At 37.5% G+C, this 15,794-nt stretch overlaps 1 protein-coding gene across 8 annotated transcripts in view; it reads right to left on the minus strand.

Moving 5' to 3' along the window:
- The window catches only part of LOC128780253 (tissue factor pathway inhibitor), a 320,921-nt gene that overhangs the window by 138,178 nt on the left and 166,949 nt on the right, over positions 1-15,794 (minus strand). Inside the window, exons 1-3 of one of the 8 annotated variants that reach the window (XM_053918850.1) lie at positions 14,208-14,317; positions 10,032-10,145; positions 3,816-3,896 (exon numbers count right to left, since the gene is read on the minus strand). The exons of 5 other annotated variants lie outside the window; for them this stretch is intronic. In XM_053918850.1, the coding sequence (XP_053774825.1) occupies positions 3,816-3,896; positions 10,032-10,131 (181 nt within the window). In that variant the 5' untranslated portion in view covers positions 10,132-10,145; positions 14,208-14,317. Of the gene's footprint in view, positions 1-3,815; positions 3,897-10,031; positions 10,146-14,207; positions 14,318-15,794 lie in introns of those variants that run through there. 2 more of the 8 variants (XM_053918848.2, XM_053918845.2) reach the window with 2 other exon arrangements.

The raw sequence follows: 15,794 nt of genomic DNA on the forward strand, positions 1-15,794 counted from the left end.
GAATACTGATTTGGATATATTCAATGACAGAAAATGTAAAGGTTGAAATAATTGCACAATGTGATTTTTTTGACCCTAGATTATAATTATTGACATAATTTTTAAAGATTTATTTATTTTTAGACATATGGGAAGGAAGGGAGAAGAGAGGGAGAAAAACATCAATGTGTGGTTGCCTCTCGTGCGCCCCCTACTGGGGATTTGGCCTAAAACCCAGGCATGTGCCCTGATTGGGAATTGAACTGGTGACCCTTTGGTTCACAGGCCTGTGCTCAAGCCACTGAGCTACATCAGCCAGGGCCAAATTCCTATTTTTTTGTAAGGCACATTATGGCTGGCTTTCACTTTATTGAATAATGTTCCATCTTTTAAAAATTTATGTGTATACATATATATGTGTACATATGTATGTGTATGTGTGTGTTTGTATGTATATATATATTTGGTCCAATATAACAATAAGCCTTTGTTTTTTGTTTCTGCATAGGATTTGAGTGACCCTGTTGATCCTAGCTGGGCTTGCTCTCACCTACTGGTTAGCTGGGCTCACCTGGCCTTGGCCTGCGTGGGTGGCTGGGCTTCAAGCTGTGGGTCTGGCCACTGCAGATCTTCAGATCTGCCCCAAAGAAGTGATGCAGCATGTACCATCTGGTCACTCCTGCAAGCCTGGGTCTCCCATTTCCAAACCTAGATGAGCTCCCTTCCTCTGTGTATCAACAGCAACACCCCGTGCAAGCCTCCATCACTTCATTTAATACCTTGTACTGAGATAACCTGTCTACCCTCCCATCTCCTGTGTGAAACTGAGATTCCTGAGAACTCGGGGTCAGTCTTCATTGCTTCCCTACTACCTACCAGTTTCAGGCACAAGTATCTATTCAGTCTTTATCCAAGGAAAGTGCACTGAACAAAATCACTTTACACAGCTGTGAGAAATACACAATAAGAATGTATGTATGGAAATTGTTTGTGCCTTAAGAGCAAAGCTACAAATACAAGCTATCACTTTGTTCATAATCTCTCACCATTACCCATGGGTTTACTAGTTTACCACAAAATGTTACTATAAGAAAAAAAAAGTCTAAAATAGTAATCACTTTACAGTCTTTCCTTTGTTCTGTTGTTTTACCCTTAATATTTTATTTTTGGAGGTGTAGCTTTATGGAATTAGAACTGACTTGTGCCCAGATCTTTTGGTGTCCTGCTTGACTAGATTCTCACATTGGACTCATCTGGGAATTTCTTACTTGGCGTATAAAGGCAAAGAGAAATAAAATTTTCAAATTATGTAATACAATGTACATACATACATTGTATTACATAATAAATATTAAATTGTTTATATAATAAAGAAGTTTTTGAGTTACCCCAGTGTCCTGTTCTCATAAAGTGACCCGTGGTCATAAAGAAAAGGCTGGACATTGGAATATGTTTCTGATTAGGAATGGAGTAAATTTATTCACTACTTTAATAAATTTATTATTTACATGAAGTAAATCTGTACAGCAGAAAAACATGTATCTTTGTTCATTTACAAGAATCAAGTAGCATTACAGGGGCAGAAACTGGCATTCTATGTAGAAGAGAAGAGAGGGCAGCCAGTGGGAAAATGTGCAATGTGGAATTTTTTTCCAGTGTGTACTAGACCACTCTACCTAGTGTGAAATGTAGAAGATGGACGACTAGAATATTACAATTAAAAGGTTGCAGGGGGATAGACTCTGAAGAACGTTGTCTGGACAGAGAAGCCTTCACATATTGAAATAATGGGTAGATATTTACTGGGTTGGATTTCTATCTCTAGATGAGTCATTTTTCAACCACTGTGCCACAAAATTTTTAAAACATGCAGTGGGTGACCATTTAGTCAGGGGCACGGACCTCTTTTCCCTTAGATTGTCAAATACATAAATGACAACAGTCAACACAACAGTAGGTGTCCAGGGTGAATGCCCTGACTTGAAACTTAAATACATAGGTCATACAACAGAGCTGTATCTTACTGGCTAAGTCACATAATAAGGTTGAGTTGACTGGTTCATTCTTTGAACCTGAAATCCTTATAAGCAAGCACCAGATTTATTAAAAAGTCCTTTGGAGCAAAGAGGGTAGGTAAAAACTATCACTATTATTATGTTTTGTAAATCAGTCAAAATTATGCCTTTATTTGTCAGATAGGCAAATATTTTTGGTGGGATGCAGAATTTTAATAATTCATTTACGTGAGCCCTGAGATGAAAAAGACTGAAAACTGCTGGTCTAGATGCTGCCTAATCCAGGGGCAAAGCCCACAGTCATCTTCATCTGGGGATTTTTTCTAAATAGACCACAATGCAGATGGACAATAGACATATGAAAAGATGCTCAAGTCACTAACCATCAGAGAAACAAAACTTAAAACCACAGTGAGACATAAGCTCACACCTGTCAGAATGGCTGTCATCAATAAACCCACAAAGAACAATAGTTGAGGATGAGGAGGAAGGGGATCCCTAGTGCTCTGCTTGTGGGAAAGCAGCTTAGTGCGGTCATTGTGGAAAGCAGTATGGAGTTAGGTCAAAAACTTAGAAATGCAACTGCCTTAAGACTTAGCAATTCTACTTCTGGGAATATATCTGAAGAAACCCGAAGCACTAATTGAAAAGAGTACATGCACCCCTAATACATACAAGTGCTGTTTGCAATAGCCAAGATTTGGAAGCAGACGGAGTGCCCACCAGTAGATGGGTGACTGAGAAAGCTGTGTTACATTTACACAATGGAAGACTAATCTGCTTTAAAAATAGAAGGAAATCTTACCTTTTGTCACAGCAAGGCTAGACCTGGAGAGAATTATGCTAGGTGAAATAGCCAGTCAGAAAAAGACAAGTACCATTTGACTTTACGTACATGTGGAATCTAAGGAATGAAATAAAGTAACAAACAAAATAGGAACAGACTCCTAGATGGAAAGCAGGTGGACAGCTGTCAGAGGGGAGGGTGTGTGGGGCTGGGTAAAAAAAGTGAAGGAATTAAGCAAAAACAAACAAACAACCCTCCCCCCCCCCCACAAAAAAACCTCTCATAGACAGACAACAGTATGGTGATCACCAGAGGGCAAAGGGGACAGGGGTGGTAGTAGAGGGTAAATGGGGATAAATGGTGACAGAAGGAGACTTAACTCTGTATCGGAAGACATAATACAGTATGTGTGTACCGCATAGAATTGTGCATTGAAACTCACGTAGTTTTATTAACCAATGTCATCCCAATGAATTCAATAAAATATAAAACTGAAAAGATACTTACATTCTGAGAGAAAGAAAGAAAGAAAGAAAGACAGAAAGACAGAAAGAAAGAAAGGTAGGAAAGAAGGAAGAAAGAAAAAAAGAAAAGAAAGAAAACCATGGTAAAATTACAAACTGTGAACAGCAGTTCAGTATAACAGCAGAGACTGGGTCCGATGTCCCACTCAGTTAAGAGCACTTACCTCAGCCTCCGACGCACTGCTGCCATTGTGATTTGAACATCAGACATTGAGATGACACTTTATAGAATCGTTTTATAAATTAAATTTGGCATAGACTTAAATACCATGTGATAGGGAATCAAAAGCCTATTTCAATGCATATTTAAAAATAGATTAGGAAATTATTACTTTTCTGAGATTAAATGTCTTAAAGATTTTGAATCTCAGTATTTTTAACACATCTATTATTAGATAACAACAAAGGTATAATTTTTTAAAAAAATCACAGATCTAATATGTATTCCACATTTATCATTAATATGATTATATTTTTCTGGCAGCAAATTAAAAAGAATTAAATTCTTACCCAAAGTTGTGGTAGGTGTGGGAGGTGAAGGGGTCGGGGGCACATTATAGTCAGAAACACTCTGGGTGCAGGTACCGCTCACTGGAAAATATACAGTCAATCAAATTGTGAGACACCGTCACAGGCTCATAAACAAAAGCACAGCACAGCCGTAGTGGTAAGAAAAGCAAGCTTTTAGAAGTTTTATTCACATGGCTATGTTAAATTAGTGCGCAGTGGGTCTTTTAAAAAGTTACACATATAAAAATAAGATAACATTTTCATGAGTAACTTTGTGATTATTAGTAAAACAAAAGCATGAGGTTGAATGTTTAAGTCAATCCTTCAATAAATGTTATGGTCACATAAAACTGATTGGTTTTTGGTGGAAGTTTCCAAAGAACTACTTGCCCTCAAATTTCTATAAACTTAAGGATTTCAGCGGTCCTACTCTTGTGCCTAAATGATAATACAGTTTTCTCAGGAAATAAAATTAAATAAGGTAACCTAAAAACACTCTGTTGGATTTGTGGAAAAAATTTTCATTGTAGTTAGATTTCTTACACACCTGTGTTTAAAATTTTTTGTTAACGTAACGACTAATTTCTATCAGATTTCCGTGGCTAAAACAAAAGCTAAGTAAACTTCAACATCCGTTAAGATGTCATGTTTTTTAAAACATGCCTATAAATGAAGTAAAATCAAATGAGAAATGAATTTACATGAATCCTCACAGGTGTTCTTGCATTCTTCCAGCGATGGGAAGTTGTTCATGTTGCCCAGGCACCCACTGTATATGAACCTCTCACACTGGTTTGACTGGTTCTTATAAAAATACCTAGTGAAATTGGCTCTACAGATTCCAACACCTCTTTCCCAAAAGCAGAAATCTGTCTTTTCTACAAATCATAAAATATCAGAAAACAATACTCTTTTTAAAAAGTAATTTAATTATCTTAATTAAATGTATAAGAAACTAGTTTTGTTGAAGTTACTTAAGGAATAAATACAAAAAATTAAAAGTAAGGTAAAATAACTTTTCAATGGTACAATATTAAAATTATTGTGTTTACTGTGACTTTTACAATAAGGAAGGTGCAATTACTGTCACGCATTTTGCTGTTTGAATTTCAAGTCCTAAAGTTTTCACAGTAAATTAACAGGGCATTAATTATCAACTGTTCTCAAAATTTGAGAGAATAGAAGATACTGAGATATTTTTACCCTTGGGTTGGAAGTATAAAATATCATGGCAAAAATTAGGTTTGATTATTTTTATTAAGATTATGTGTATCAACATTAAGAAAGGTCTATAAATATTTCATTTGTTTAGGTATGAGGTCTCATTAGGGAAAAAGTGTAGTATGTTGCTTCAATAAGAAATTTCAGTTAAAAAATTGGAGAAGCTTTGAAAGGTATGGGAGCTTTTCATAGCTATTCTTACAACTTCTTGAATTCTTATGCCGGGTCTAATATCTGTGTTCGGTAGGACACCCTGCACCTTGGTTTCCTATTCTTCCTCCCAGTCAGTGGAAGGGCTGCAACAGTGCAAAGGCAGAAAGGAAGTAGATGTTCAGGGGTTGCAGAGACTTTGGAAAAAGCCTCCCACCCAGCCTCTGTTAGCGCTCCAAAGCAGGCTAACCGCAGCGGTCACAGAAGTCGTGCGAGTGTGATTCACGTTACAAGCTTTGTCTACAAGCACACTCTGTAAATAGTAGAACTGAACTTGGTTATTCAAGTATGATAATCTCAGGAAATACTGTGCTTGGAATTTTCAGTGCAAAGCTTCAATTTCTCCATTTCCCCCCTGCAACTATAGTACCATAGTGGCAAAAATGAACTGCAGTATCCTTTTAAATCTTTTCTTTACATTGTTTTTTATTGTATTTGTTTCCATTAACCTTTATCCCACCTATACTCTCTTCCCCGACTCCCCCTACAATCACCACACTGTTGTCTACCTGACTGGCCTATCTAAGGAAGAAATACCCACGAGTGTTTTACTCTTAAAAGAGTGTCATTTAATAATGCTAATGATTTCTGCAACAGTTTCAAATCTGCAGAAAAATATATCTCCTATGGAACATTGTGTTATCAAATAAGACATCCTATTGTAATATAGCATAAAATATCTGTTTTATATAATTTCTTTAAGTTCCAATTGGAAAGTGATTTATTGACTCTTGTTTTCAAGATGAATATTACTCTTATTTTCATAGGAACAATTTGTAGTAGTTAAGTTTAATATGTTGCACAAGAAAAAACCCAATTTACTTTGTATGATACCTTTGTTGTAAGACAAAATTGAATTTAATTATCATCAGTTTGATTTCTTTTGTCTCAGTATGTACTTCTTATGAAGATTTAAATGATGTTAAAGTACATAAGAATTCAGTGTTCAACAAGAAGAAGTAGTGAAAATATTGCACGGAAACAACAGCAAACAGTGACAAATTATGCTCAAAAGTATAATTAATAAATTCTACTTCCGGAACTTGCTATTATTTATTTGACGCCCTGTTCTAGGACATAAATATGTTTTAGGGCAACGTCAGGACTGCACACATAAATTGTTTCTGCTTAGGCCTACAGTTTAAAATACTTTTGGTTACAAATCAAGTAATTTATACCCCGTCTTTGTCAGATAAAGGGACATTGGTTTGAATCTGCACACACAGTCCTTGCTCTGAATTGAGGCCCCATTAAAATGTATGAGCAGAGAGAACGCATAGTTAAAGTTCTGTACCAACTGCTACAAGCCACGTGATTTTCACTCAGATTTTGTTTGAGGCTGCATATTTAACAATTGTCTTAAACTCAACTTTCTTTCAAAAAAATCATGCCTCACAATTCTCATATATATAAAGTAGCATTCATACTGAACCTGCACACAAACACTAAATAATATTGACAAGAGCAATTATTCATTGTTAAATATCTTCACTTACTTTTGCTTATGACTGTTCACAAGTCGGAGATGTATCCTTTCAGGGTAATACTGGATGAAATTTGCTGATGCCACACAATGCTGAGGTTATCAAGGGATTGGAGATCTCAGAACCAATGTAAACTAGCAATATCTCAGTCACTATTTGGGAGATGTTAAAGCATCATGTGTGTGGCTGTCCCTGGATTGTAACTAATGCTAAATAGCATGCTGCATTAGAGTAAGAGTAAACAGTGTTTAAGCCTTCCTTACCCAAAACTATGGAATTTAGTGTGACGCGAGCAAATAAATACAAATATGGTCTATATATAACCATTTTTGTGATTAAGTGTTTACTTTAGGTCTCACCAACTGTGGATTATAATCTTACTCTCCTGTCCCCTGTCCTGAATGTTAGCTGGAAGGCACCTGATAACATCTGGGGACATACAGTCTTCGTGACTGTTCGAATGCTCATTCTCCTGGATGTGTTTGGGAACCTAGAGCGTAAGGCGACTTCCCAGGATCTGTGTGTTTCTGTACTTGCTGATGAAAGATCACATTTCTCTGGGAACCAAGAGCATACACTTGTACTCTTTGCTTGCTCTGTGTCAGAAAATGAGTCAGATGTTTTCTGCAGTTGATATAAGAACCAAAAGAATGTAATAAATTATATAGCTTATCTATAGATTAGGACACTGGAGTCAGGGAGTTTATACAACTCACCTAATTTTACAAAGCTGCTGTGTGGCAAACCACACATTCAATTAGGTCTGTCCGACTCCACGTCTTAGAAAAGACAACCTGACTTGCCTTAAACTCTCTGCCAATCTCTCTCCCAGTCTAAGGGAATTTTTTTAAAGCTTATCACTACTGTTTTTATTATCATTTTTGTATTTTGGAGAAGTTAATTCTTTTTAAAAAGTTTTTTATTGCTGTTCACTTGTAATTGTATCCATTTCCCCCTATTGCTTTCCCCTACCCTACCCACCCCCACCTCCCACATTCAACCCTCTCCCCTGGTTTTGTCCATGGGTCCTTTATACATGTCCCTTGACTTGCCCCTGCCCCTTCTATTCCATTTCATCCTCCCTGCTGTGTGGACTGAATAAACATAATCTACTATTGACTTAGAAGAGGAGCAGTAAAATCTTGTATGTTTTTCTATAAAATGATAGTACCCCATTTCAATTAAATAGTATAATTCTATAAAATGACAGCATGACCTTGGCATAATGTGATAAATGTTGTCACCAAAACTGAACTGATCCAGGTGTGGCATCATGTTATGACAAGGTGAATTGAAAACAAAACAGCCAAACTCAATAAGACTACACAGCTGGTCAGTTAAGTCGTCTTCAAATCTAGCTTTAAAATGAAAACATGTCTCTTATGCCAATGGGTTTGGTGCGGATTTATCCAGAGATCTAAACTTTGACCTAATTAGTGTTAGTTTAGTTCCTGTTTCTTGTCTGACTGTGGCTACAATTTCAGGGAAGTCTTGCTTAATTGGCGTGCAATTTCTCAGTCTAATTGAGGGAGACTGGACTGGGTGGCTATTGGGAACACTTGGACCGTTCACCACTCACTTCCCAAGATGGGGTTGCCTGGTTTTCCCTTGTGGGGGCTTAGTTGACCCTCCACATTCCTTCTCTACCCAGCCTCCAGAATATTAAATCCCTTCTGAGAAATGAACCAAATGAGGGATTTGAACCCGTCTGAAAATGACCAGATTCCAATCAAATTCCAAATTTTGTGTTTTAGATTTCATTTATTTATTTTTAGAGAGAGGGGAAGGGAAAGAGAAAGAAAGGGAGAGAAACATCCATGTGTGGTTGTCTCTCCTGCGCCCCCTACTGGGGATCTGGTCCACAACCCACACATGTGCCCTGATTGGGAATCAAACTGGTGACCCTTTGGTTCACAGGCCTGTCCTCAATCCACTGAGCTACACCAGCCAGGGACAAATTCCCATTTTTGTAAAGCACATTATGGCTTTCACTTTATTGAATAATGTTCCATCCCTTAAAAATGTATGTATACACACATATATGTGTATATATGTGTATATACCTATGTGTATGTGTTTATGTGTATATAACAATAAGCCTTTGTTTTTCATGTCTGGGTAGGATTTGAGTGACCCTGTTGACCCTAGCTGGGTTTGCTCGCACCTGCTGGTTTGCTGGGCTCACCTGGCCTTGGCCTGCGTGGGTGGCTGGGCTTCATGCTGTGGGTCTGGCCACTGCATATCTTCAGATCTGCCCCAAAGAAGTGATGCAGCATGTACTTCTGCATCCAGGGTCTCCCATTGCCAAGCTTAGATGAGCTCCCTTCCTCTGTGTATCAACAGCAACACCCTGTGCAAGCCTCCATCACTTCATTTAGTACCTTGTGCTGAAATAACCTGCCTACCCTCCCGTCTCCTGTGTGAAACTGAGATTCCTGAGAACTGGGGGTCAGTCTTCATTGCTTCCTACTACCTACCAGTTTCAGGCACAAGTATCTATTCAATTTCTATCCAAGGAACGTGCACTGAACAAAATCACGTTACACAGCTGTGAGAGATACACTATAAGAATGTATTTATGGAAATTCTTTGTACATTATAAGCAAAAGTACAAATGCAAGCTATCACTCTGTTCATAATCATTTACCGTTACCAATGATGTGAATTGTTGATCAGTTTACTAGTAACCACAAAATATTACTTTAAGGAAAAAAAAGTCTAAAATAGCAATCACTTTGCAGTCTTTCCCTTGTTCTGTTGTTTTACCGTTAATATTTTATTTTTGGACGTGTAGCTTTATGGAATCAGAACTGATTTCTGTCCAGATCTTTCGGTGTCCTGCTTGACTAGATTCTCACATTGAACTCATCTGGGAATTTCGTACTTGGAGTATGAAGGCAAAGAGAGAGAGTTAAAGAAAGAGTGAGTGAGAGACAGACAATGGCTGAAACCTCCCATACCTGCAGTTCCTTTTTCCTTCTCACACTTTTCCAGCCAAAGAATGACAGCAAAGTTCATAGAGTTGTTTGTTGAGCATTTCGCTCCTACAATTTTTCAGAGATAACTCAATATTTAATGTTACGGGCTGGGGGAAAAGTCGTCCTTCCTAACATGACTTCTTTTTGTGGAGCAAGGTTTTGTTTGTTTGTTCTGACACATCACATCATATATATTTCCTAAGAAAAATGTCACTTTGACAAAAACTAATTTTCCTACACAATGGGAAAAAATTATATGAAATATTGGGATTACAATTGAGAGCTTTGACGAGTTTAAAAGAAGAATGCTTCTAACATTTTACCTGGAGTTTTGGAACATTTACGTTTCTCAGCATTAAGAGGGAGAGAGGCACAAGTAAGCAGCAGACATACAGAAACCCCCCAAATTGGTTTTATCTTCATTGTCCAAAGCACCTCTGAAAAACAAACCCAGATACAACTAATAAATAATGGGTTAATGTGGAATCACCAGTAGACTAATAGGAATCATAAGCATGCCTCCAAATATACATTTTTGAGATCTAATGGGTATTCTCATACATCTTTGTCCACAAATTCCATGAAATACACATTCAGTAAATATATCTAATAATTTTCAGGTACACATTCATTTTGCAACCTTAGAAAATAGCAATTAAAATGGCAATAATTAAGAGACATGGCTAATTGCTGCTCAACATAGGTAAGTATGTATTACGATCCATTTTCATGTGTAATCTATTTGTCACATCTTCCCCCCAGCTACTGGTCTTATTCAGTTAGTAATAATTATACTTTAAGTTTTCTTGCATTTTTCGAGTACTTTATTAACGCAACTTTCAATTCCTGATCTGTGTTTCCCCTTTGGTCTGGTACTTTTTAAAAAAGAAACATTGTGTAGGGAATGACTGTAGGAGCGGTGGGTGGGCTGGGTAGAGGACAGCAAAGGGGGGGAAATTGGGACAACTGTAATAGAATAACAGTAATAAAAAGAAGTTAATAAAGGAACAATAAAAAGAAACACATTTCCCATATTTTCATCATTGTTTCCTTACAATACACTTGTTTTATTTTTAAAATAATTTGTTGTGGTGGCATTGGTTGGTAAAACCATGCAGGTTTCCAGTGTATAACCGCTTTCCTAACCAAGTCCTCTATGAGACTGCAAACCGAGATGCTGAAAAAGAAATGTCTAACATTCCAGCGGTCCTTCATCCCAGGTCTTCCACCCTCTATTTGGGGGCGTATCTGATTCAAAAGTTTGCTAGAAAAGTGACTTTCAGGGATAAACCAACGCATCTACATTCTAAGGGAAACCCATTTCAGCTGCAGGTGGATATTTCCTGTTTCAAAGTGATTTAAAGGCCATAACAAAAAGTAATGGGAAAGGGCCTTTGACTGTTTTTGACAGGCCATTTCTTCTGTGCGTTCGAAGGTGAACGGAAATGCATGGTGCTCACCCAGCTCTGCAGGAAGGGACTGGGAAGGAGCGCGTGTGCAAGCCAGCCGCTGTCCCCGCACAGCCGGGAGGGGAAGAGCGCTCTCACCAGTGAACAAGTGCAGGACAGACGTTCCACCAAACAGGTCAGAGAACTCTCTGTTCATGTGCCCAGTGAAACCGCTACAGTACACACCGTTATGGTGTGGGGAGTAATAAAGTGACACATGCCACGTTGCTCCCAGCTTCACTGAAATCACTGTGAATGTATAACCTGTATATTCATTTTCCTGCAACAGTTTGGAAATGTTAAAACATATTTGAATTTGAGCCAGAAGCAGTGTTATTATATCCCTTCTAAATTGTATCACAAACTACTTGAATACACAAATATACATGTATGTATGTGTGTGTACAAGATCCCACTAGCTCAACTTCTAATATTTATGTTATTTTTGAAAAGTATTTTTCAGTGACTCTTCTGATTCCATTGTAGTTTTGAGATATATAACCCTGTTAGGCTTTGAGGGTAAAACGCACATGTTTCAATCCCACGGCTTAGGGAGCAGGCTGAGATGGGGTGTCTGCTGAAGAACATGGTGAGTGCTCAGTATCTAAATCCATCACGTTACTCTCTTTAAAAATGGTGGCCTAGAGTGTTGTTCAATTTTAGTAGTTTTAGACTTTCCTTGGTTGCAAGGATCTGAAGCCAGCTGGGACACTATGGGTCAAAAGGTTGCAACTCATTCATTGTAGAGAAGGTGGAACAATCCAGGACTAGAAAGGCAGGTTTGAGCCGGACCTCAGAAATGTGTAGTGTCAGGGTCCTGAGCACCGGCACTGCTGTTGCCCTCCTTAGACAATAATATCTGAGACCACACGCAGCACGTGGTGGGTTGTGGGTGGTGGTTCTGGTCTTCCTTCACACCATGATGACCTGCTTGAAACTACGCTGACTTTGAAAACCATTAAGTAGATGTAACCTGTAGGTCGGTATCTCAGCACCCACCAGTTTAAAAGTATAATGGGTGTATTTTACCTACTGTTTGACTTATATTTTCCTACTTTAACACTTATTGGCCACATTTTTTCCACAGAAACATAGTTTTTACTATTTTGCTTACTTTTTATCTGATTGATATTTTATTGACCAAACACGTATACCATCACATACAAAGGTACTTGCAAAAACTTTCATTTAAACTTTACAACTGTTCAGTAATACAACTCTTATGTTTTATATAAAGTTTTCTAACACAGAAGTCAGCTTAATGAAGTTCATGGATAGCACAAGAATGGTGATTAATCAGTGGCTTGGTATTTGTATAATACCAGCGTCTTAATAGCTTAAACCTACAGTCAGCGCAATTTTGTACCTTCTTTCAAACATCTCCCTCAAAAAACCTTTTGTTACGTGAGACCTATCAAGATAAGTTGTGACAGTTCAGTCAAAAATGCTCTAGGCATTTATTTAAATGTATCTTCCATGGAAAATCAGTTTGTTTTAAAGAAAATTTAACAGATGGATTGTCAGTGTCTTCTTCAAAAATCCAAGTTGAAGTAGATTGTCCATTATCTTCCTTTTAAAACCAAGTATAATGTTTGCACCGTGATAAATAGTTGGTACACACTGGCTCTTGGGCTGGGCACCTGTATTTGATGAATTGGCTTCAAGGTCTCTTGCTAAATAAATGCATTTCCAAACTTATATGACAAAGGACTATATTCCTATAATAGAGTTTGGGAACATATCTTGAGAAATAATGTTATAGATATGGAGGACTCAGTAGATTGTCTGAACCAAAAACACATGTAAAAAAGTGTGACGTGAGTTGTGCTTTAATAAATTCCAGGGTTTGTGAAAAGATGTTGAGAAGGCAAAATTATAAATGGAATTAACAGCTGGTATGTCTCAGAGGACCAGACTGAAACTATGAATAAGGGCCCTCAGTGGAACTAAAGGAAAAGGACAACTGGGAGAGACCTTTAGGATTCAGTGTGGATAAAATTGAGTGGTTGAGTAGATACCAGATATGAAGGACAGAGGATTCAAATACATCTGAAGTGAACTGGTGTGCTAGTCACACAACTAGGTAAATTAATATAAGTATTAATTGTTGTGCATATTAAGAATACATTCAGTTCTGGAAGGTTACATTAGACATTGCAAATGTACCTGTAAAAAAGCAGTTAAAGACACAAAGCAGGAACTGAGATATGTTTTGTTGTATCATTGTCATCGTGAGGCAAGATCATTTCTCTAAGGAAAGGGTGTCCTTTCAGTTATTTCTAGCCCTCCTTTGAACTTCACTTCCTGTCCTTCTTTCCAAAGCTGCTCAGCTTTCTGGACACTGCCCCCTAATGCCTGGCTCTGTTATTGCCAATGAGGACATGACAGTACATCATGTAGGATATGTTGTCTATTGCCTTCATTTCCATGATTACCCTACATGTAGGCAGATTATATGTATTTTTATTTACGTATCTTAGAATATGAGCTCTGGTCTTTGGAGACTTATAAACTATTTCCATAAAGAGATTTCTTAATGCTGGTATAAAATAATTTAGAATACAAGAATTCTAAGGCTTATCTCTCATTTTAAATATCATTAATCAATGGTAATGAAAAAGTTTTCTTTAAACATAAGGATCTTACATAGTCTATTATATTTCTTTACATGTCACTACGTAATATTTAAAGGTAAACCATATATTCAGAAGTCTAAAAGACAGATAATTCATAAAGAATTGCCACTACAAGCTTAAAATTATAAAAAAAAGCTACATATAACCCATTCCTTCAAAATTGTTTATAGTTTAAAAAACATGTATTGCATATATGTTTGCTTAAAAACTAAATGCAAACTTTTGAGCACTTAATTTTGCATTGCAATATACATTTCCTTTATTTTCCAGATAGGAGTCAATTTTCATTTTAGGGTTACAGACAATGGTCCTTCTCCAACAACTCTTCACCTCTCGGTAAGTACTGATTTCCCCCCTAAAACAATAAACAAACATTATTTCTCATGTGCTAGGAAGTCTATTGCTAAGAACTCACATGTAAAATCTCTGAAGAAAGTTCTTGGAAAGATGTTTTCAAAGCGGAGTTGAGGTGGTTTTGTTTTCACCTCCAGGTACTGAAGACAGTATGTGTCTTTTGTCCTCCTTTTTTATATAGATCAAGAAACTGTGGGGAGCGGGGAGAGGGATGGGAGGAGTGGAGAATAATGAAGGGAATGAAATCTGATCCTGCAAGCAGTGAAAGGGCCAGCCAGGAATCTGCCCAAAGTCGCTCCCGTCTGTTGCAGCGAGGGGGAGCCTCAGAGGCAGTTCCAGAGATCACAGGCACGTGGGAACGGCCAGGCTTCCTGGTCAGGTCCCTCCAGCTCTCCTTAGGATAATTGTGCCAAACTCCTCAAAAGCCTTTTTTAAAAATAATTTGTTATGGAAGAATCTGCCAAAGGAAACTGCTTACACTAGGATTTCAAATTCCCCTTTTTGAAAAACTATTTATTTGGCTTTCCAGGATTCTTTTTGTAATCAGTTAAAAAACAACTTACCAGTTACATATTTTTAAATCATTATATATTTATTATTGCATTGTTTCTTAGTGAAATAAACTTCTTTTGCAGTTTCTTATCTTCTTCAAGGGTCTCATCCATATTGTCAGTACATTCATGAAAAGAATCTGCGGGCTGTAGAAGTTCCCGCTCTGACTGCAGAAGCAATGCGCTGTATTATCTACTGCAGAGCGTCAGGCTGCGAGCCCTGCCTCAGTTAGCTGCTCCCTTTGCAACTCTGGTCAGTTATTTAAACTCTGTACCTGATTTTCTGTTTCCCTAAATAATGATAATAAAAGGTCTTAGGTTGGATATATGTAGTAAATGGAATGATGCATGTAAGTATGTGTATACATATAAGTACATGTAAAACACTTAAGATGGGCCTCCACACAGAGCAAACCTTCAATGAATACTGTCATGTTTATTGTTATTGCTTATGGCATATTATTTTACACAATGTATGAATATTTTTTAAAGATTTTATTTATTTTTAGAGAGAGGGGAAGAAAAAGAGAAAGATAGTGAGAGAAACCTCAGTGTGTGGTTGCCTCTCACATGCCCCCTAGTGGGGACCTGGCCTGCACCCCAGGCATGCAGCCAGATTGGGAAGCGAACTGGTGACACTGTTCACAGGGAAGTGTTCAATCCATTGAGCCACACCAGTAGGGCCACAATGTGTAAATATTTAAAGATTTCACTCAGCATTGCTCTGTGTAGGTTGATATCATTGACATTAACTCTTAACAGTTTTACATGAAATTATGGTCACCTCAGACTAGCATCACTAGAGATTGCTTCAGATGGAAGAATCTACTTTGCAGTGAAGACTGAAGTAATTTGATCAGGAAGCCCATTAGTGTCTTGTTTTTTTCTACCTCAGATTCTCTTTATGACTTCAACTTTCCTTCTTTCCTCTGACTTCTGCATGAGGAGGAACCTTTCCTCTTGTAGGTTTTTAATATTTATTGAGTAATTATTAGATGTCTGGCACATAGATTATCTCATTTTATTCTCATAACTAACTGAAGAACATTGTTTCCGTATACCTATTTGACAGGTTTAGGAAGGATGAATGAAGTTTG

The sequence above is a fragment of the Desmodus rotundus genome, chromosome 2 (assembly GCF_022682495.2).
Source record: "Desmodus rotundus isolate HL8 chromosome 2, HLdesRot8A.1, whole genome shotgun sequence".
NCBI lineage: Eukaryota > Metazoa > Chordata > Mammalia > Chiroptera > Phyllostomidae > Desmodus > Desmodus rotundus.